Raw genomic sequence first — 21,768 nt, 5'->3', positions numbered from 1 at the left:
AATCAAATTATCTACAGCAGATGCATAGAAAAGAGATTTTTGAAAATGTCTATACAAATAATTTACATTAACAAAGCAAAAGCATTGAAAAAAGCATCAAAGGCCAGGCAAGTGTTATTAGTTGTTCAGTCAGTGCTGAACACCGTCACACAGTCCAGGTGGATGAAATATTTCTCTTTGTGGGGTTCAGGCCAGCCTGTAAAAGTGTTTGAGAGACTGATGCAAGTCCAGATATTAGCAACTGTTAGTACTGGCACTCCCACGCATGCAGATTGGTGCCTACAGCTATGACCAAAAGTTTTGCATAACCTTATAGAACTAACTAATTTTGCTTCATAAAGTTGAATAAAAGCTGCTGAATAATGTTACGTTGACATATTGAATTACAGACCGCTTTGTAGTTTTCCATAGACTTGAAAATTGAAAAATGTGACATTTCGAAATCTAACATGAATACTGTACTACTATTATGGCTTCTGGTACATTTTGCAATATATTTTTGTAGTTTGTTTGATTGAGTGTCTCAATCCTAAAATTTGAAGTGATGCTAAACTTTTGGCTATAGCTGTACAATCCTATGCTTGGTGAAATAAACAAAGAAAAGGTGTGTAATTGGATGACTTTTAAAGAGACGTATGTTGTTGAGCTCACTCCTTGAGGCAGGATGGTGGAACAAACTATCATGTCTGTGATAACCGTTGGACAAGTTCTCTACAAGCGAGACACAGTATTTCTAACCACAACTGTTAGAGAAGTGATAAGCAGTCTTGTACTATTTCAACTATGACTGGCCACCCACTGTTCAAACCAACAGACCACATACAGTAAAGTCCTTGTGTAAAAAGTGAGGTTTAAAAGTGTCATATTTTGACACTATAGAGAAGTACTCAAACACTGTACACATGCACATCCATGTTATGAACTACTTTTTGTCTCTGTGAACTGAGGGGGATGGGATTGTGTATATATTTCCTGCTACTCTATGTATTGTATTTGTTTGCAAAAGTAAATACATAATAATGTTACAGGAAAAGGCTCCAACCACATGATTTACACCTCTTGAAACCTTGAGAAGCACAGCACTCGGCCATGTACAGAAGTTGAGCTAAAATTTGTTTACCTAAAAGATGTTAAATTGCAATTTAAAACTAGAAACTGGTGTTTTTTATGAACAAAGCATCCCTAGTAGAATAATCTAAGGTTTATGTCATATTGGAAGAATGGTTTGTAAACATTTGTCACAAAAAAAAAGAAATTGGATTGAGCGAATCACAGAATGTAAGTGTGAACCAACGATAATAACCCACATCAAAGCATGTGGTCTGTATTGATATGGCCAGAAGCTAAAACAATGTGGCAGGTCATTTTTACTGGGTAACACCAGTCAAATTGTTTCTGTCAAACAGTATGATCTGGAAACCAAAGTCATCACCCCTAATATGGCGGCCATCTTACGTTACAAGCAAGCTCAAATGGTTGAAAAAAAAAAAAAAGTGGTGGCCAAAGTTGGCTCTTCCACTCCTGGTCTTCTTTCCATCCCAGTTATAAATTGTTCAATTGAACCAATTAAACCTCCACACAGACCTTAAAGTAGTTAATTATCTAATTTTACCTGTTAAATCTGGGGTAGGGTGGCCCTTCAGAACTGTGATTGGCCAGCCTTGGTTTGAAATGTTAGCAGCAGAAGGTGTGGCAGTGGAGCATTTGCAAACTCATACAAGCTTAATAAAGCACATGAAAATATACAGATTTATGACCTGCATTTATAAAAGTCAACTTATGTAGAAGCAATGTGCTACAGTATAACAAACATTGTTATTTTTAAAAACTGCAGGCAATTTTGAGCTGTGTCCATAAAAATGAGGACATATTTTTTGTCAGCTGTGTAATACTCAGATATAAATAGATCCTAATTGATGCTTAATGAGAATAATAACAATGCTGAATTGTAAATCAGTGAGAAGTGTACGGTAATATAAGTACAATCACAAGGTATTTTTACAACTGAAATGATAAGTGCTTCTCCACCACCAAGAGGGAAAAAGCAGCAAAATGGAAACTGATTCTCTGCAATATACAGAACACATCATGTCGCACACCAAGGGTTTGAGCAGTTCTGCATGGAGTCCGGTACAATTACAGTATACTAGAAAGCCCGGTTGTTGTTGCAGCAAGCCAGTACCAAAATTGTACAAGTTTTTTTGTTTTTTTTATTTAAAGTTTCATTTCAAGTTGAAAACCAGAACTTAAACACAATACACATTTCTTATCAGACATATTTATACAGAACCGGCCATAAGGCCATCCTACTACATTAAATATCACATTCAATTACGATAAGGTTTCAACAGTTATGTTCCATTCATTGCAAAGGGGAAAGAGGAAGTTATTTATTTTGCTCATAAATAGAAGCAATACTTAACCCTTAAAATGTGCCTCCCCAAGCCAGGATGAAGGCTTAGGAGAAGCTTGTACTTCAAGATTCTTTCTCTACAAGTTTTGTGATTCAGTTACCAAAACGGATCTATCACACACAATGTATAGGACAGTTAGAAACAGAAGCAGATCTACAGATCAGCCTGTACCAACCCTTTTCCAATGTCGATAGTTAAAAGTGAAAAGCAGATCTTTCTAATCACTGAATAAATAAGGGGTGCGCTTAATCCGATTACATTCAAGCTGTTTGGACTTGCTCCTTCAGGCAACTGACTGTATCCATCAACAATATAACAACTATTGGGAAATGAAAGGGAGTGCAGCCAGTTCTACCAAAAATATTTAAAAAAAGTTGAAATTGGTGTTTTTGTGAACAAAAACAAAGTACCTCAGTGGCATAGTGGAAACCCATCCTGGTCTATGTTCCAGAAATACCCACAATTACTTATTCAAGCCAATTTAACCTCTTTCAAGGTCTTAATGTCAATTATTAATGAAATCTGTAATCAGTAATGTAATCAGTCAATTATTAATGGGCAGCAGTGTGGAGTAGTGGTTAGGGCTCTGGACTCTTGACCGGAGGGTCGTGGTTTCAATCCCAGGTGGGGGACACTGCTGCTGTACCCTTGAGAAAGGTACTTTACCTAGATTGCTCCAGTAAAAAACCCAACTGTATAAATGGGTAATTGTATGTAAAAATAATGTGATATCTTGTAACAATTGTAAGAAATAATAATAATAATAATAATAATAATAATAATAATAATAATAATCTAGAAGGACGTGGATGAGCAGTTCTTTAGACATTTAAAAATGTAACTGGCTCATATGTATGTCTGCTAATAAGCATTAGCAGCATTTCCATTGGACTCCCTTTCGTTCTCCAGCACAAGGGGACCAGTAATAATGTTTAATTGTCACGCAGACATACCAAGATTTTACCAAAAACTACCAAAAAGTTCCCAAATCTAACAATATTAATCCCAGACAACATTTATAGACCATGAAAATGTGTCTGTCGACAAACTGAAATGGTCTAGCAACATAAAGGAGTCTGGCACTATCTGTGCATTAATCTGCACTGGCTGTTGCGTGTGCAAAAAGAACCCTCCACTTTACTGATAAAATGGCACACAACTGTATAACCAAAACACAAAGTGGTCAGATCGATCTGATACTGTCATCTGGTATATGGCTTATCAAACCACTCTTGCCTTACCTTGCTTTAATGAAGTCTTCTATTTCTTTGCATGTCTTCTTCCCGTCATTCAGATGCTGAATTAAACAGTCATAGCCAGCTGTGCTGGTGATTTCTGTATTCTGTAAAACAATCACACACATAAAAAATGTTTAAAAAAATAGCCTTGCAACATTATTATGTAAACAATATGAAAATCTAAACTGAAATCACAAGCCCTTTTCTCTGCGTTACATTTTAAATGTGCAATACTACAATTATTAATGAATTGTATTATAAAATTGTATTCGCTTTTCTGTTAAATTGTTCTGACAGTTTCCTGTAGATTTGTTTAATTAACACACAGCCACATTTGCCTTTCTTGTATTAACATGTGGTTGAAACAGTAATGCTTTTAAAGCAAAAAAGGCAAAAGCGGTACTTGTTTACAAAATCCTTTGACCAGCATGGCAGCCTCTATCGGGAGCATTCAGTTACTTGTTATACGCACTTTGCAACAAAGGATTGTTCCGTTTTTTTCAAAAAGATATTGTGCTACTGCTATTGTGCTACTTTCCAAATATAGCAGAAGCAGAGAAATGCTGCAGCAAGGTTTTTTTTTCAGCTGCATAGACCAGGAAAAGCCACTGTGATCATTAACCTCAAGTCAAAATAAAACCACAAATGCAAAAAGGGCAAAATTGAAATTTAAAACAAAAATGCAGGGTTGTAAAAAAGGTCTTCTTCCTTGCATTGCACCATAATGCCCTGTAGAATGTGTACAAATGTAATTGCCACAGATTTCTGCATCTTTTTTTTTTTTTTTTCCCAAAAGTAGCATTTAACAGCTCCACCTATTATCAGGTAAGGGATGATTTACTGAAGCAGCTTAAATAGTTCCTATTTAAATGTTTCTCTGTACATAACAAAAACAGGAAATGCATTAGCCTTACACCCTCTGGTAACAATGCTCACTTGTCCTTTTACATTATGGCTATTGAGTCAAAGCATGATAACAGTCAAAAATTCCAAAAGATACACTCCACAGAAAGCCTATTCATCATGATGAACATGTGCCGATTTGAAAGTGTGACATAGCTCAAAAGTAGCAGAATACACTGAGGGTTGCACTCCCATGATTAAAACAGAAACCAATGGGGGAGCTCCCGAGTGGCGCATCCAGTAAAGGGCACTCCGCGTGGAGTGCAGGATGCGCTCTATAGCCTGGACGTCGCGAGTTTGAGTCCAGGCTATTCCACAGCCGACCTTGGACAGGAGCTCCCAGGGGGCGGCGCACAATTGGCCGAGCGTAGCCTGGGCGGAGGGAGGGTTAGGTCGGCCAGGGTGTCCTCGGCTCACCGCGCACCAGCGACCCCTGTAGTCTGGCCAGGCGCCTGCGGGCTTGCCTGTAAGCTGCCCGAGAGCTGCGTTGTCCTCCGACGCTGTAGCTCTCGGGTGGCTGCATGGTGAGTCCGCAGTGTGAAAAAAAAGCGGTCGGCTGACGGCACACGCTTCGGAGGACAGTGTGTGTTCGTCTTCGCCCTCCCGAGTCAGCGCAGGGGTGGTAGTGGTGAGCTGAGCTTAAAAAACAATTGGCCATTCTAAATTGCAAGAAAATAATAAAAATAATTGGCAACGACTAAATTTATTAAAAAAAAAAAAAATAAAATAAAAAAAAACACACAAACCAATTCACCGCAAACTTTGTTTGATGTTGGTTTTAACTCTTTAGGGTCCAAGCCATTTTCCGCCTGCTTTTACAGTTGTTAGATTTGTGTCTATAACTATAAAGGTTACATGTACATGTCATACATGAAATGCATCTGCACACACTAGGCTTCCATTAAAAAAAAAAAAGTTAAATAGTCTGAGACTCACTCAGTACAGATAACAAAAACCACAGACGCTTTTTAGAAAAACACATTATAATGTACAATGAAACTTCAACATGTAGGGAACATGGGAAAGATGTTTACAAATTGGATAATAAATAAAGGAATTATGGCCATATATAGAAAAGGGACCAAAAGCAACCAAAAAAAAAATGAATTGAAAAACATGCACAAGAAAAAAGTAAAGAAAAAAAACGCATTCAAATTATTAGTGCGGGACCCTGATCAAGATGGAGCTATTCACTGTAACTACTTGATGACCATGGCAACCTAGCCCTAACAGCTGACTTGCACCCGATCCACAAGTGCTGTTAAGACGAAAAACAAATATTATACAGTGCCCACCGAGGTCTATCCTGTTATTTTTGCTTTACAATCAAGCAATTTGTATTTGTGATCAAGAGAGTAATATGAATAATAAAGTACAATAATATATGTTTTATTTTTGGGTAATTCCATGCATACATTTGATCATATTAGAACAAAAACATACTTTGTGTTCAACCCACTTATTTCAAGTGACCATAAGTATTGGGACACATTCACTTTAAGTAACTTTCAGGGTGTAAAAGTCAGTATTTGGTTGCATATCCCTTTGAGGTAATAACTGTATGAAGTCTGCGACCCACTGAGCTCACCAAACTCTTTGTGTAATCACTTGAGATGCTTTGCCAAGCCTTTCCTGCAGCCATTTTGAATCCTTGTCTATTCTTGGGGTGTTCTGACTTCAATTATTTCTTCAGCATGTAAAATGCATGCTCAATTGGATTCAAATCTGGAGATTGACTTGGCCAGTCTAAGATTTTCCACTTTCTTCTCCTGATGAACTCTTTGGGTTGCATTGGCCGTATGTTTTGGGTCATTGTCATGCTGCAGGTGAAGCACCTCCCAGTAAGTATGGAAGCATTTTCTTCTACATAAGCAGACAAAATGTTTCTGTAAACTTCAGTATTCATTCTGCTGCTGCCATCATTAGTTACATCATCAATAAAGATGAGTGAGCCAGTTCCAGAGGCGGCCACACATGCCTAGGCCATGACCTCCACCATGCTTCACAGATGAGGTAGTGTTCTTTGGAGCATCTACAGTTCCTTTCTTTCTCCACACTTTAACCTTTCCATCACTTTGGTAAATGTTTATCTTGGTCTCATCTGTCCATAAAACTTTGTTCCAAAACTCTCCTGGCTCATCTTTGTACTTCCGAGCAAATTCTAATCTGGCTTTTCTGTTCTTGGTGCTGAGGAGAGGTTTACATCTTGCGGTGCAGCCTTTGTACTTCTGCTGTCTCAGTCTTCTGCGAACTGTGGATTTTGATACCTTCACCCCTGCACTCTGGAGGTTGTTGGTGATTTCACTAACAGTTGTTTTAGGGTTTTCCTTGACAGCTCTGATAATTTTTCTGTCATCAACTGCAGATGTTGTTCTTGGCCGACTCGGTCTTGGTTGACTGGTAATTATACCTGCGGTTTCTTTCTTCTTCAGTATATTTCAAATTGTTGGATTTTGGTATGCCTAATTTCTGTGCCATAGTTCTGATTGAGTATTTCTTTTCCTTCAGCTTAAAAATTGCCTGCTTTTCTTTAACAGAAAGTTCTTTGGTTTTCATATTGATTTTCGACTACAGACTCCAAACACTGATGTCAAAGCGAGACAGGTTGATAGGTCACAGCTCTTTTATGAGTGCCTAATTACCCAACAACAAAACACCTGACCAACAAGAGACACCTGTCAGCCAATTGTCCCAATACTTTTGCTCCTTCAAAATAAAGAGGTTCAACACTATCAATTTGTTTAATTGACCCAAGAGGGTAGAACTGAATTGACTTTATTAAAAATAAAACACTTAGGAGTTGTACTTATCAGTCATGTTTTTTTTTTTCAGGAGAAATGATTATTATTAGAGTTCATAGTGAAAATCACAGTTTAGACTTCACTGTCCCAATACTTTTGGAAGGCACTGTATTTATCGGAAAATAGGTCCTTGTGCCTTCAATCTTGCCATTTCTCTTCTTTTATAAAATATTTTGTCTGAAAATGTTTATTTACTGCACCTAGGTACGTCTGTCATAGAGCTCAGCAGTAACACTGCAAAACACTCGCATTCACGGCTCTTCAGTACCAGGCTACAATCCTGGAAATACACAAATAGGACATTTAAGCCCCGAATCTCCTTTTCCTGTGAGCAGGGCTGTCTCTTACAGGGCAGATTTTTAACATTGGGCGGACCCTTAAGCTTCTTGTTTCTTGAGTCCTAAACAGTGAATTTAAAAACATTTATATTTTATCTTGTGTAAAATAGAAATGACCTAAAAGACTAGAAGTGTTGCACATCTGAAACAAAACTCGAGCACCACAGCAACAAGAGTATTAGGAGGCAGTCCTGACAGATGGTTCAGCATAAGGTTTATAAAAAGGGGAGGATAGGAAACTTCACCCTGGAAGTTCCTAATCTTTTTATTTGTTGCTTTACTTGGGTAAAACCGTATACATTTATGCGGCTGAATTTGTAGCATTTAAGTGGTCACTTCACATGCTGGCAGTTGACCCAAAATGATGCCTTGTGCTTGCCAAACAGCTCCTTTCTATAAGTGATTGTTCAGCACTGTACGGTTACTTCAACAGCAGGAAATTTAACCTACAGGGTTCAGAAAGTTAATTATATAATACAATTTGCTTTTATACAGTACTCTTCATACAAAAGCATCCCAGGGCACTATTAAAATAGCCATTGGCCAATTAAACACTGTGCCAGCATTCCTGATATGGCTTGGCACTACCAAATGTTCAGCATTCACTGATCTCAAGGTGCGACTGGGAGCATAAGATACCAACAGTTCCTGTAAGGCCCAAAACCATGAAGGGCCTTATAAGTATAGTAAGAAGAATTTTAAAATCAATCCTGAATTTAACAGGAAGCCAGTGCATGGCTTTCAGATCCGGATTAACGTGTGGTTAATGGCATTTGCGAGCAAGCACTTTGACTGCAGCAGTTTGAAACAGTTGGAACCGAAGTCATTTAGAAATCTGGAAGGTCGACAAACAGCATTACAATAATCTTACCGAGAAATAACAAAACATGAACCAACATCTTAGCATCTTATCAGATACAATGGGTCTCAATCTGGCAATGTTCCTCAAAGGATAAAATGAGGCCTTTATAATAGAGCTAATGTAGGTATCCAAACACATTTTTGAATCCATAGTAATGAATTATGTGGAGTAATACATTAAACCCTTTACTTTCAATGCAATAACCAGAGTCAAGGTTTGTTTGTAAATTGGCTCAAAACATGGTACCTGACTCATTGAACCCGTCTAAATCAACACACCCACACACACATACACACTCAAGCTTTAACCTGTTTGAACCCTTCTCCCTCCTTGTTACTCAGGATATAATCACCCTGTATCAGCTCCTTTGTAATAGCTGGAAATGACATGTCCTGCAGGGATGGACTGTGGTGAATGTGATAATAATCTGAGATTCAACACTGGTTAATCATAAAGAACTTCCTTATCCACTGCCAGAAAAAAGATGTTATTGAAAACTCAAAGGTTTTCCAACTTTAGCTAGCACTGCACACCAGAGTAGTTCACATCTGCAAAAGGCAAAGTTCTAAATAAAATCATCATTGCAGCTTCACGTCTTCACTATCAAGGCTATGAAGATGCGTTTTTATTTTTTATATACAACAATCTGTACTGATAATTATACATTTGTAATTAACAAAAGACTAGACTTAACATTGGTTCTTCACTTTGAATCTGATAAGAAATTTGATTAGCTGTGCAAAAAACAGCCAAGTAGGATGCTGATGCTGACATGAGAATGTTCCGGTCAGCTCCCAAACAACTGATACAGACAGAAGAATATCTCTGGGTCCCGAAGGGGTTTCTTGATCATCACTTTACTTCTATGGCTGGTTTCACAGACCCCGATTAGCACTCACCCTTCTAAAGCTACTAAATAATCTGATACACTGTGCAATGTTTGTGGGCCCACAAAAGGTTTGCACGTCCAGAAACGAAAAGGTCTTCTTAATTGCTGGAGAATGTACTAAGATTACTATTATTATTATTTGTTTATTTAGCAGACGCCTTTACCCAAGGCGACTTACAGAGACAATTACATCTCACCCGAAAGACGGAGCACAAGAAGGTTAAGTGACTTGCTCAGGGTCACACAATGAGTCAGTGGCTGAGGTGGGATTTGAACCGGACCTCTTGGTTACAAGCTCTTTTCTAGTCGGCTAGTCGCAGCGCAAACATACCACAGTCTGCATTTTCGTTATGACAATTCGCCAGGTATACATTTTGTTGTATGTACTAAGAGAAAATATGTTAATGAAAAGAGCCTGTGGCAGTGTGCCCCGCCCGTGTGCATGTTATGTTTATATGTTGCGTGTGGCGTATTAATGTTGGTGTATATGTATTGGTGCACGGGATATAATGTGGGGTTATGTAGTTCGCGTGCAGATGTACCGAGATTCCAATTGAATGACTGATTAGCAATCCAATCTCAGTACAGCTGCATAAAAGAGTAAATGTTTCACTCACTCGGGGATGGAGGTTGGCTGTTGAGAGAGAGAGAGAGATAAATAAAGTAAAATAACAATTGCTATCGTGTTGGAGGGCCAGCATGATACTTGTGTGTGTTTAATGTTCGTCTCCTGTTTGTTAGTGTTTGTTGGTCAAAGTGACATTTTGTCTACAGTGTTTTTCATTTGTTCAAACCTTTTATTTTGTTCACTAGTTTATTTAACAAAAGCGCTGCAGTACATTCATTCCCAGTCTGATGTGGATTTCACTTCCTTTCACTCACCGTATCACCTCACAGTGTTGCGTTTTCTTCCGGGGCTCACGTCACCGCACTGGCTTGCCAGAGACGCAATACACCAATTTAAATATTTGTTGCGTCTTCTTAGCAAGATCTCTAGCATTGCGAGGGTCATGTGACATTGTTCAATAAATAGCGGGAGTTGAGTTGTGGTTTGCTGCAGCAGAGGGTGCCTGAAGGATAATGTCTATACATGCAAGGAGCAAAATAACACTGTTTTTGTTAAATGTAAAGGTCATCTGTACAATGCATTCTGTTCCATCTTCATTTTACCTATTTTAATACTGTTATATATCCCATCAGATTCTATAGTGGGGCACCCACCTTCACCCACAAAAAGCTTTTCATAACACCGTGTAACAATTTTTTTTTTTTTTTTTGTTCCTGGGTAGTAAGTGTTATTTCCTAATTGCTTATGCCTCAAAAGTATAGAAAATGGCTATTATTCCCCACAAACTTTGCTTTTGTGACCAGGACAGTGATATTTTGAAATTTACCTATTTTCCAGAACATTCCAGATAGATTCAGTGCTGAGTAAACTTGGAGTAACTTCTAGAACTTTCTAGAACTTTCCAGTAATATAAATAGTAGTATAAATACAGGGGCCTTAAGCCCACCAGTTCAGTTTAGTTCCAGCTGCCTAAGTGGATACATATCTGCATTTTTCTGAGATGGCATCAAGAGGCTGCAAGCATCCGGCAGACGCATTTTGCTGTGTCTGCGGCCAATTTATCAAGACAAGAGCGAAAAAGTACTCCGTGGAAGCATCTGCTAAGATGTGTGAGGCCTACAAGGCATATTTCGGCATGCCTGTCGGGGATCAAGACAAACCCTGGGCACCTCATTTCACCTGCGAGCACTGCAAAAAAACTCTGGTAGGTAAGATGGACAATTGTTGCTCGGAATTTTATGTTATAAAATTTGTTAACATTTTTAAAATTGTAAAAGTTTTTAATTTTAAAATGTTTTACAATTTTCAATGTTATTGAAAAAATATATCATATATGAAAAATGTTGCGAGAATCTCTTACACATTAGTCATGGGTGAAATAAATGTATTTTTGTAGGATGGTACAGAGGGGAAAAGAGAGCAATGAAGTTCGTTATCCCAAGAATTTGGCGGGAACCCACTGACCACTCAAGCAACTGCTACTTCTGCATGGTGGACCCTTCCAAACGTCGGACTGGCAAGAATGCACCTGCTATCACGTATCCGGACCTTCCTTCATCCATCGCCCCGGTGCCACACTGCCATGAGCTCCCCGTACCCACTCCTCCGGAGAGAGAGCAGCCGTCTTTAGAAGTCAGCAAGTCAGAGAGCGAGGAAGACGTTGTAGATCCAGATGACAATTTCAGAGGTGGAGCTGAGGAGAGAAACCCATACTACCCCAACCAAAAAGACCTCAACGACTTGATTAGAGATCTTGGCCTCACCAAGTCCAATGCCGAGCTTTTGACTTCTAGGCTCAAGCAGTGGAACTTGTTGGATGAAAGTGTGCAAGTCGCAGATCAGAGGAAGCGTCACCAACCTTTTTCCAGCTTCTTCACCCGTCAAGATGGGCTCTGCTTCTGCCACAATGTGACCAGTCTGTTCGAGGCAATCGGAATCGCCTGTAACCAGAATGAGTGGCACCTCTTCATTGACAGCTCATCCAGGAGCCTCAAAGCCGTGCTGCTCCATAATGGTAACAAGTACCCGTCTCTTCCCCTGGCTCACTCGGTGCACCTCAAAGAGGATTATAACAGCATCAAGACCTTGCTGGACGCCTTGAAGTATGATGAGTACGGCTGGGAGGTCATAGGAGACTTCAAAATGGTGGCATTCCTGATGGGTCTCCAAGGCGGTTTTACCAAGTTTTCCTGCTATCTTTGCCTTTGGGACAGTAGGGACACCAAGGAGCACTACCACAGGCGGGACTGGCCACAGCGGACCGAGTTCTCTGTGGGGAGGAACAACGTCAAGTGGGAGCCACTGGTGAAGCCCCGGAAGGTGCTGATGCCACCACTGCACATCAAATTGGGCCTTATGAAACAATTTGTCAGAGCTCTAGATAAGGAGTCGGCAGCCTTCAAGTACCTTCAAGACTTCTTCCCCAAGCTGTCTGAGGCAAAGGTCAAAGCCGGTGTCTTCGTCGGACCACAGATAAAGAAGATCCTGGAGTGCAATGAATTCCCCAAGAAGCTCACTAGTAAGGAGAAAGCGGCTTGGAACAGCTTTGTCGCAGTGGTTCGGGGCTTCCTGGGCAATCACAAGGTCGAAAACTATGTGGAGCTGGTTGAGACTCTGGTGAAGAACTACGGCACAATGGGTTGTAGGATGTCCCTCAAAGTCCATATCCTTGATGCTCATCTTGATACATTCAAGGAGAACATGGTAAGTTTGTGGGGAATAATAGCCATTTTCTATACTTTTGAGGTCATAAGCAATTAGGAAATAACACTTACTACCCAGGAACAAAAATTGTGTTACATAGTGTAATCATACAGTTGCTCCTCGCTAAACCAGACATGTCTGTCCGACATAATGAGGTGCCGGGTTTAAAAACAATACAATAAAATTGCACACACATACATTTATAGTGCTCAATGTATTTTAATTGTAAATCATTGTGCTGAAATAACACTAATGTGTTTTGGGTAGGCTACACATTACATTATGTAAAAATATAAATCTGTACAGTAGGCCTATACAGTATACAGTACAATTGTAAAATCAAATGAATACCTAGCACGCTTTCTTTTTACTTTAGCAAGCTACTGGTAACAAAAAATAAATCATTATGCTGCATTGTACACATTGGTGTACAATGCAAATAAAATATTATTTTAAATTGAAACAATGATTTAGTTTTTTTTCTATTTATTATTATTATTATTATTATTTTGAACTTGGCCTACTTAGTAGCCTAGACAATTAACACAAAATAGATCATGGTCCTATATAGATACTCAGAATGAGCTGGAGGGGTTAGTGGCACATGTGTGTAGTCTATTGCTCCCAACATGTTGGGGAAACCAGAAATGTGTTTTCAAGGCTTGTAATGACACCCTATCAGTAGTGAAAACTAGGGTCAATATTTTCAAAGCATTTCCTCCATTCATTAAAATTAAGTATATTTTTTTAAAAGGAGAAAAAAAAATCAATGTTAAAGTTACAAAATCAAAAACTAAACACATTGGCGTGGTTTCCATGGAAAAATAAAAATAAGTCTCACCTTTTTCTTACGCTATTTCGTTAGTAGGACTACCTTAGATTTTTGGCCTGGAAATCTAACAAGCACATTACCTAACGGGGTCACAGCAGAAGTCAGGCATGTTTACATACACACACACAAAAAAAGTAGTTTCTGGTCAATTTGCACGACTTTTAATGTGAGAAAGCAATTTACCCACCCTTTTAAGTCGGATTATGTTTTGGGCGCACACTTCCTATAGCATGAGGAAAGTGTGTGGTATGTGCTGCTACATCACATTCTAACAACAATCGAGAATTTGGGGTTTCTAAACTGCATGGAAACCCTGCCACTGAGAGTGCTTGAAATCCATAACATAGTTAAATCTGGAGTAAACCATTTGAAAATACGGCCCTAGGCAGTTTAAGGCCTTCAATATTTGTCTACTTGACTTTCTTTTAGTGTCTAAGCTACGTACTGTATGAAATAAATTATTTATCTTGTTGCTAGCTAAAACTAAAAAGGGACCACTGGTGTCAAAAACACTATAATGAGGCACTGTAAACAGGAAGGAAACCAATAGATTAGAATCAAAACCACAAGAGAAGTTTGCTAAATTATACTGTGAAATAATCTACAGTGTGACTATTTTAACTCTGAAATAACGGACATGCAAATTTGGCGCTATAGTGCTAGATTGTAGCGCCAGGATACCTCATATAGCGCCAGCAACATTAAATTCTGGCACCAGTAGAAATGTTATTATTTTATACGTATTGCTTAGCAACCATAGATGATGATAGTTACTCATTGGGTGTGGACTACTGACATGACCCACCCACATTCATTCACATACACTGGAGAGAAGGTTTGTGTTGTGTCGGGTCTTGATTAGGACAGGGTTTGATCATTTAGCACCAATAGGTGCTCTGGTGCCAAACATTTCAAAACAATTTGCACCCCTGAATAAGAGGATCAGTTGTATTCACATCAAAGCAGGCCAGGGATGAAAATAAGCTTTTTTTATGAACTCAATAATGTACTGATAACAAGCTTAGGTGATTTGTGTCTAATTTTAAGATGATAAAAAAAGGTCAGAGCAGCTATACAATGGGAATCTAATGCAGACACATGAAGACCACAACCACCTTTAATACTATGCAATACTGCTTTATCCTTTGTTGATATCTAAATGTATAATTACAGTACTGTATACAGCGTTAGGGCTGTACCAAAAAATAACTGTCTGAATGCTGGAAGTGCTTCAGAAATGGACGAGCACCCTGCATCAACACCAAAGACATGTCCTGCACCACCTGGGTTTCTATGGGAGTTGTCCAACCAAACACTTACCAAGCCCAGGCTTACACGTAGCTGCTGAGAGCTAGAAACCAAAGACAAGGCACAAAATCGCCCACATTTTAGAATTATAAGAGGTTATTAGTCCAAATACTAAAAGCCAGGATAAAATAATATTATTCCTTCTACATTTATTCATTTAATAAAAAATAACAGGAGGCCAGCATTTCACCACCACAGTAAAGCACTCAACCCACACCCAATGAAACATGCAGTGTGTGCTTTCTCTCAATCACATATTGAAAAGGAAAGTGTGTACTTATTTTAACCCTTAACTTTTGGGGTGAAATTAAATGAACACGAATTTTGTTTTTAAAAATCAGCTCTTTTACAGCATATTCATACCAGGGCATCACAAAGTACTGTAAATAATATTATCAAAAGAATTTTGACAATAAACAAAGCTACGATTTTTTTTTCTGTCCTCAGTATATTAGTAAATCACTTTGCTGTACTCAAACATCTAGGAATATGATCTACAGAACCAAAACAATATAGCACTGTGAACAGTTGGCTTTGTGGTGACGTAAGCGCTGCTGCGCGTTTTATTACTAAATAAACAAAAAAACAGTTTGAACAAAACTAAACACTTCACAGAAACAAAGACACAGTGGCCAAAGCAAATAGTCAAACAAATAACTAAAACAAGTATCCTTGCTGGTATTGAACCAGCACGCGTAGCAATTGTTTCTTTATATCTTTTCTTTTTACCTCCTCTCTCTCTACTCCTGTTCTCCACTCTTGAATACTCCAACCATGTTCAGCCAAAGCTGTGGTTTTTTATATTGTGGCCGAGGGATTAACTGGTTATCAATTACCTAGTTTATCCCTCTGCCACATTCGGCACAGGGTTTTCTCATATGCGTGGTCAACAGCCAGTTTGTCAATAATCACTCGCTGTTGACCACGCATTATCACGATTTTATCTGGATGGGGCATTTTAACCCCATCCAGGCTGTAAACAATAATAATACAACATTGTGTTTTTACCAAACCATACAGTGAAACACATACTAACACAATTACACACAGGGGTGGGGTGTACCCCGTCACATGCACCAAAAACAAAAAGCTATTCATTAAAACTGGATGTTGACAGGTAGAATGTGTAAGGTATTGTGTTATTCAGATTGTTAAATAAAGCTAAAGGAAACGTACTAACTTAGCTACTGAAATGTACTAAATGTTTTCCCAAAGATGGGAATACTTTTCAAATCACCAACCATATAATGTTTGCCACTCAATCATAAAACCTTGAGGTACCTTCTCTAAATATGCCATCCATGCTCACACTGGCCATGTCCTAGTTCAGGGGTTACCAAACTCTCTTAGCTCAAAGCCCACCATGACATTAGCAATCCCCACCCAATAAACAATAAATGTGAACTTTTGTTCTCCCTACAATAATCCCTTTTATTGTATTATGGAACATAAACCGTTAGTGCAAACATTAGAAATGAAGATTCTAAAATGCCAATAGAGCTGATGTCAAGGTAGCACAAATGTAAATTAATTCATCCCCCAGTTTGGGGCACACTGCTTTTTAAAAAATATTTACTGGATCATTAATTACTAATAGGACAACAATAATTTGTATTATTTTATTGGTTTTAGACATGCGCATACACACAGCTGATGTTTAAAATAATTTTGTGGAAGGAAATCATTTTTGCTGCGTTACATGTTCTGTATGAGCTACTGCAGCAAACATTTGCCTATCAAACCAGTCCCAAAACAAGTTCAGTGGGATTTTTTGTATTTAGCAGGAAGTTTAAAATATTTTTTTTAATAAACTAAATGAAACACCCAAGTGCTTGCATGTTTTCACAACCCTGCAATTTCCTTAAAGTTATTCAAGTTTGGATTCTCTGTGTAACGGGCAGCGTTGTGTGACACTGTGCCATTACAGATTCTGTGCAGCCCCCTGTCCGTGAGATGAGATGAGGTTTAAAAAAAATAAATAAAAAATAAAACCATGGATGCATTGTGGTTTGCGCCCAGCTATCGCCCTGTTTTCAAGGAGTTGGCCAAATACAAATAGATTTGACTGTTGCTTCAGTTTCTTTGACATTTTATTTAGGGTAAGTAAAAGATAGTTTGAAAAAAAAATGTTCTTCTTTTATTTCCCCTGCCGTCTAAGCTAATCAACCGAGTGAGACAAGGAAACTCAATGGCCTGTAGCGCTGCAGCACTCCTGCAACAGACTTTTTTAAAAGCTGTGCAGTTATTTTAAACCCCTCTGTCTGTGCTGTAAGGCAGCACAGACACCTCAACACTCCTTTTGTCCCTCGTTGTTGTTGGGGTGAAGGGAACCTACTTGTTTTAAAGTTCTTTAGTTTATTAATTTTCTTTAAGTTGGCAATGGCCGTCTCTTCCAAACTGAAGACAACGCAGATTGAATTCGAAATGATAATTCGCTGTTATACCCTTTTACAGTCAAATCACAATAAAAAGATCTTCCTCTAACCTACTAAATCACTACAGAGCAGGAACCACAGAAATAACTCATGGGTTTAGCCTATTAGAGTATGACCACAACTTTAAGTGCAATGTATTGCTTGCATATCCCATGATGCAGTTTATGTAGTGTAGCTAGTTTCACTACAGATGTAATGTTATATTTTGGTGTGAGTTAAAAAGTGGTACACATCGCATGCATAAACAACTTCTGCTATAAAAGCAGGGAAACGCCCAGTGCTTGAAATGGGGCGATACTGGCACGTCTCAATTTCAAACATTTGAGTACCAGCACTTCAATTCAAAAGACTTCTCTACCATCACTTTCTTTTTTATCCGAATGGAGTGCAATAATATATGTGGGCCGGTTTTTGCGATCACCACTGAAAATGATCACAAGCAAAGACTTGAGTACCACCCCCTTTTCTATCCAAACTAGCGAGCGGTTGTCAGCGGTTGACTTGACACAGAGTATAGACTACAGCTCTATGCATTGCTAGTGTCTACAGACATGGTTTCAATTATGAATTTTTGCGTGAATGCCTGATTTCCTCTGCCTGTGATGGTGCATCAGTAATGCAGGGAAAGCAGACTGGAGTTGCAACTCAGCTTCTAAGTCGATACCAGAATCTGTTTGTGTGGCACTGCTCAAATCACCGTATACAGAGCGGGCCAACGGAGATGTCATTAAAGAAGTCACAGATCGGAAATAATTTTTGACAAACTATACTTACTGTACCATGCCCCTCCAAAAAACAAAAGAGAACTGACTCAATGTGCAAGAGAAACTGGACAGCGTTTGTTAGCCATTGGGCATATTTTGTCAATTCGCTGGGTTGTGTCCAGTGAACAAAGTGTCAAAGCAGTGTGGGAGAATTATAGAGCACTCCATGAGCACTTTTCTAAAGCTTCCATTGACACAAACAGAGATATGATATGAGAGAGAGAGAGAGAGAGAGAGAGAGAGAGAGAGAGAGAGAGAGAGAGAGAGAGAGAGAGAGAGAGAGAGAGAGAGAGAATGCTGGGCTGGACAGTGCCCTCAGATTGCTTGCCTTTGTTCACAATTTGGGGGTCATGTTGGATGCTTTGGTTGAATTAAGTGATCTTTCTCCCCATTTTCAACAACATGAAACAACCCTTCCCAAAGCAGACAAAATACTAAACAAGTATTGACCGAGTCTTTAAGTCAATGGTGAGCACTCCTGGCTCCTACAAGAGGAAGCAAACTAAGCCTACAGCCAGTTAGCTTGTAAGGGGTTTAAGTTGCACGAGCACAGTAAAGTTGTGCAAATTAACACGTCATTATTCTGGAGTTTGGCAGAGAACCTCAGGTCTAGACTTGCTACAACAACTTCTCATGTCAGTACCAAGGCGCTGGAAGCCCCATCTAAAGAATGTGAAGACAAAAATATAATTCACCAAAGTCAAAATGCTCTATCCTGAATCCTGGCCAAATGAGGAAGAGCTTGATATTCAGTACAGCGACAGGGAAGTGAGACATCTTTGCCAGAATCTAAAAATCGATATAGTGGAGAGTATAAAATGATTTTGTAACTACAAGGAACGCAAAGCTGCCCGTATGCCCAGTGCCTTAGAACCACTATTGAAAGCGATCAGAACCATCGCTATATCAACAAGTGAATGTGAGCACGCTTTGAGCTGCATGAATGATATTTTTACTTGAAAAGGAAATGCTCTAGCTATCAGCCGTCTATCCAGTCTTGTATTTTTAAAGTGCAACGGGCCACCACTACAGAGGTTTATGTAAAATCCTGGCTGGTAAAAGGAAGACGAAGTGGGGTAGCCAGGATTTTGTCAAAATTACTATTTAAAAAAAAAAAAAGCACTTAATGATTGATAATTTTTGCAGATGGGTTATAATTTATAAGTGTTTCTGTAAGTAAAAATTAACTACACTCCAAACTTGCCATGAACTCGAAATCGCCATATTAAGAACCCTGATGTTTCACCTTACAAACACATTAAGAACCACTACTGCAGTTATGGAACATACAAATGAAATAACAGTTTGGATTCCAAAATCCATCCTCCTGTTTTTCATTGCAAACTTGTCAAGTCGTTATAGGTCTCGGTTTTACAACAGCCAATTAATGCCTGATTCCCACGGTACTGAAAATCAGGTGTCCTCAGTTGGTCAAAAGCAGAGAGCGTCTAGTATTAACCTCCTCGTTATTTAAAAGGTTTTGCAAATATCTTTGTTAGTAGAACATTTGTAGGCTATTTGTGTACTTTAAATAAACTATATGTCTACGAAATACAATTAAATACAGTTTACTTGATTATGTTATTGAACAACCTAAAGATTAACTATGTGTCCGCATTCCATGGCTTATTTTCTTTTTGTTTGTTTCAAGGTTCAAGTCTTTTAAAAAAAAAAAAGGTGTCCCAATGGGTCAACGACTTAACGTCAGCGCTTCATACAGTCAGTAAACCATTCATTAAAAAAAAATCTAGATATTAAAATAAACATGATGCATTTTTATATAAATAATCACCTTCTTAATGAAAAAATAGCAAAATGCACTTACCCAGAAATTATCTTTGAAATATAATTCTTTCATTCTGAAGACCTCGGTATGTTGTCGGTACAGTCAACCTGTTCTGTTGAAAAAGGTCAATGGAAAGTTCGGTCTTTTCGCTGTCAACGATAGATTACGTCCAAACTGAACTTCTCATTTAAGTTAATTAACCTTGCCTTTAGTTCCTCAACGTTGTGTTGTCTAACCTCTGCTGTAGTTCTTCTGGGTCCTAAAGCTCAACGACGCTTCTCTGCCTTTCTTGGCAAGCCAATTAAATTGCAACACTTTTTTTCATTATCTTTTCCTGTCCTCATTTAAAGGGTGCAGAGTGAAATTCACCAAACAATTCTGCAAAAAATAAATAAATAAAAAATAAAATAAATTTGAAAAACAGATACGATTTTAAATTAAATCTTTTCATGGCTATAACATCTCTTCTTTTTTAATAGGACTTGTTTGGGGCTTTTAGTAAAGCTTTATTATTTTCTAAAATATGTGTGTTCCCCTTCCAATCTTTCAAATGCAGATTTTTTGTCAGTTTTATGAGGTTTTTAGCGAAGAAAGAATTAGCAATGCATCCGTTTAAACACCACCTGGAAGTTGGTTACTTATTCCCGGTTCCTTATTTGCGATGTAGTTGACAAAGCAGCGCGTCCTTTTTCTATGTGTTTTAACTCACTTACACATCTTGCTCAATTAATATATTGCTACTATTTAAAAAAGAATCACTCCTTCTTTTTTAAAAAAAAGAAAATATTAATAACAAATCTGTATCAGCAGCATAGCGGTTCCCTATATTACCCGCTTGTTTCGCTCCATTTAACCCACCTTAGACGCCTTGCTCACTAAATATCCAGCTATCCCTAGATAGGTTATAACCCCCTCTTTGCAAAAACACTAAAGATTTTAGTGAGCAAGCCGTACCCCACGATCAGCAGCACCCCAAAGTGTAGCCCATTATAACCTATGCAGAACGCATGGGGGCACGTCTTTGGATGCCCCATTTATCCCCCTTAGACGGCTTGCTCACTAAATATCGAGGTATCCCTAGATAGGTTATAACCCCCTCTTTGTAAAAACACTAAAGATTTTAGTGAGCAAGCCGTACCCCACGATCAGCAGCACCCCAAAGTGTAGCCCATTATAACGAATACAGAACGCATGGGGGCACGTCTTTGGATGCCAGGTGTACCCCTTTAGACGGCTTGCTCTCTAAATATCGTTAGTGTTTTTAAGAAGAGGAGCTCATATTCTATCTAGGGATGGCTGGATATTTAGTGAGCAAGCCGTCTAAGGGGGGTAAATGGGGCATCCAAAGACGTGCCCCCATGCGTTCTGTATTCGTTATAATGGGTTACACTTTGGGGTGCTGCTGATCGTGGGGTACGGCTTGCTCACTAAAATCTTTAGTGTTTTTACAAAGAGGGGGTTATAACCTATCTAGGGATACCTCGATATTTAGTGAGCAAGCCGTCTAAGGGGGGTAAATGGGTTATCCAAAGACGTGCCCCCATGTGTTCTGCATAGGTTATAATGGGCTACACTTTGGGGTGCTGCTGCTCGTGGGTTACGGCTTGCTGACTAAAATCTTTAGTGGTTTTGCAAAGAGGGGTTCATAACCTATCTATTTAAAATAAATACGTGCTTTTCAGAGCATGCATGTGAAATTGGCGTCAAAATGTGAGAAATTACAGTTTCTGCATTATTTTATCAACCCTAATAAACTGTGATCCAGTTATATAAAGTGTTTCATATATTATTTAACACCATGCATTAACTGGCATTACATTGCTGTGAAAAACACTAATCTTGGTACATAGGAATTGTTTCTTCCAGGAGATTCTGGATATGGCTTGAAATCCTGGCCATTAACCTCTAATGCAGCAGTGGAATAGCC

The 21,768-nt window shown here is 38.7% G+C and overlaps 1 protein-coding gene across 1 annotated transcript in view; it reads right to left on the bottom strand.

The window, feature by feature from the left end:
• The window catches only part of LOC117420945 (proline-serine-threonine phosphatase-interacting protein 2-like), a 34,781-nt gene extending 14,688 nt beyond the window's left edge, over window positions 1-20,093 (bottom strand). Inside the window, exons 1-2 of the mRNA XM_034034737.3 lie at window positions 19,881-20,093; window positions 3,656-3,756 (exon numbers count right to left, since the gene is read on the bottom strand). Of these exons, the coding sequence (XP_033890628.1) occupies window positions 3,656-3,756; window positions 19,881-19,913 (134 nt within the window). The 5' untranslated portion in view covers window positions 19,914-20,093. The remainder of the gene's footprint in view (window positions 1-3,655; window positions 3,757-19,880) is intronic.
• Window positions 20,094-21,768: the final 1,675 nt, after the last annotated feature.

This window comes from Acipenser ruthenus, chromosome 1, assembly GCF_902713425.1.
Source record: "Acipenser ruthenus chromosome 1, fAciRut3.2 maternal haplotype, whole genome shotgun sequence".
Lineage (NCBI taxonomy): Eukaryota > Metazoa > Chordata > Actinopteri > Acipenseriformes > Acipenseridae > Acipenser > Acipenser ruthenus.
This window is presented reverse-complemented; position numbering and strand designations above follow the sequence as displayed.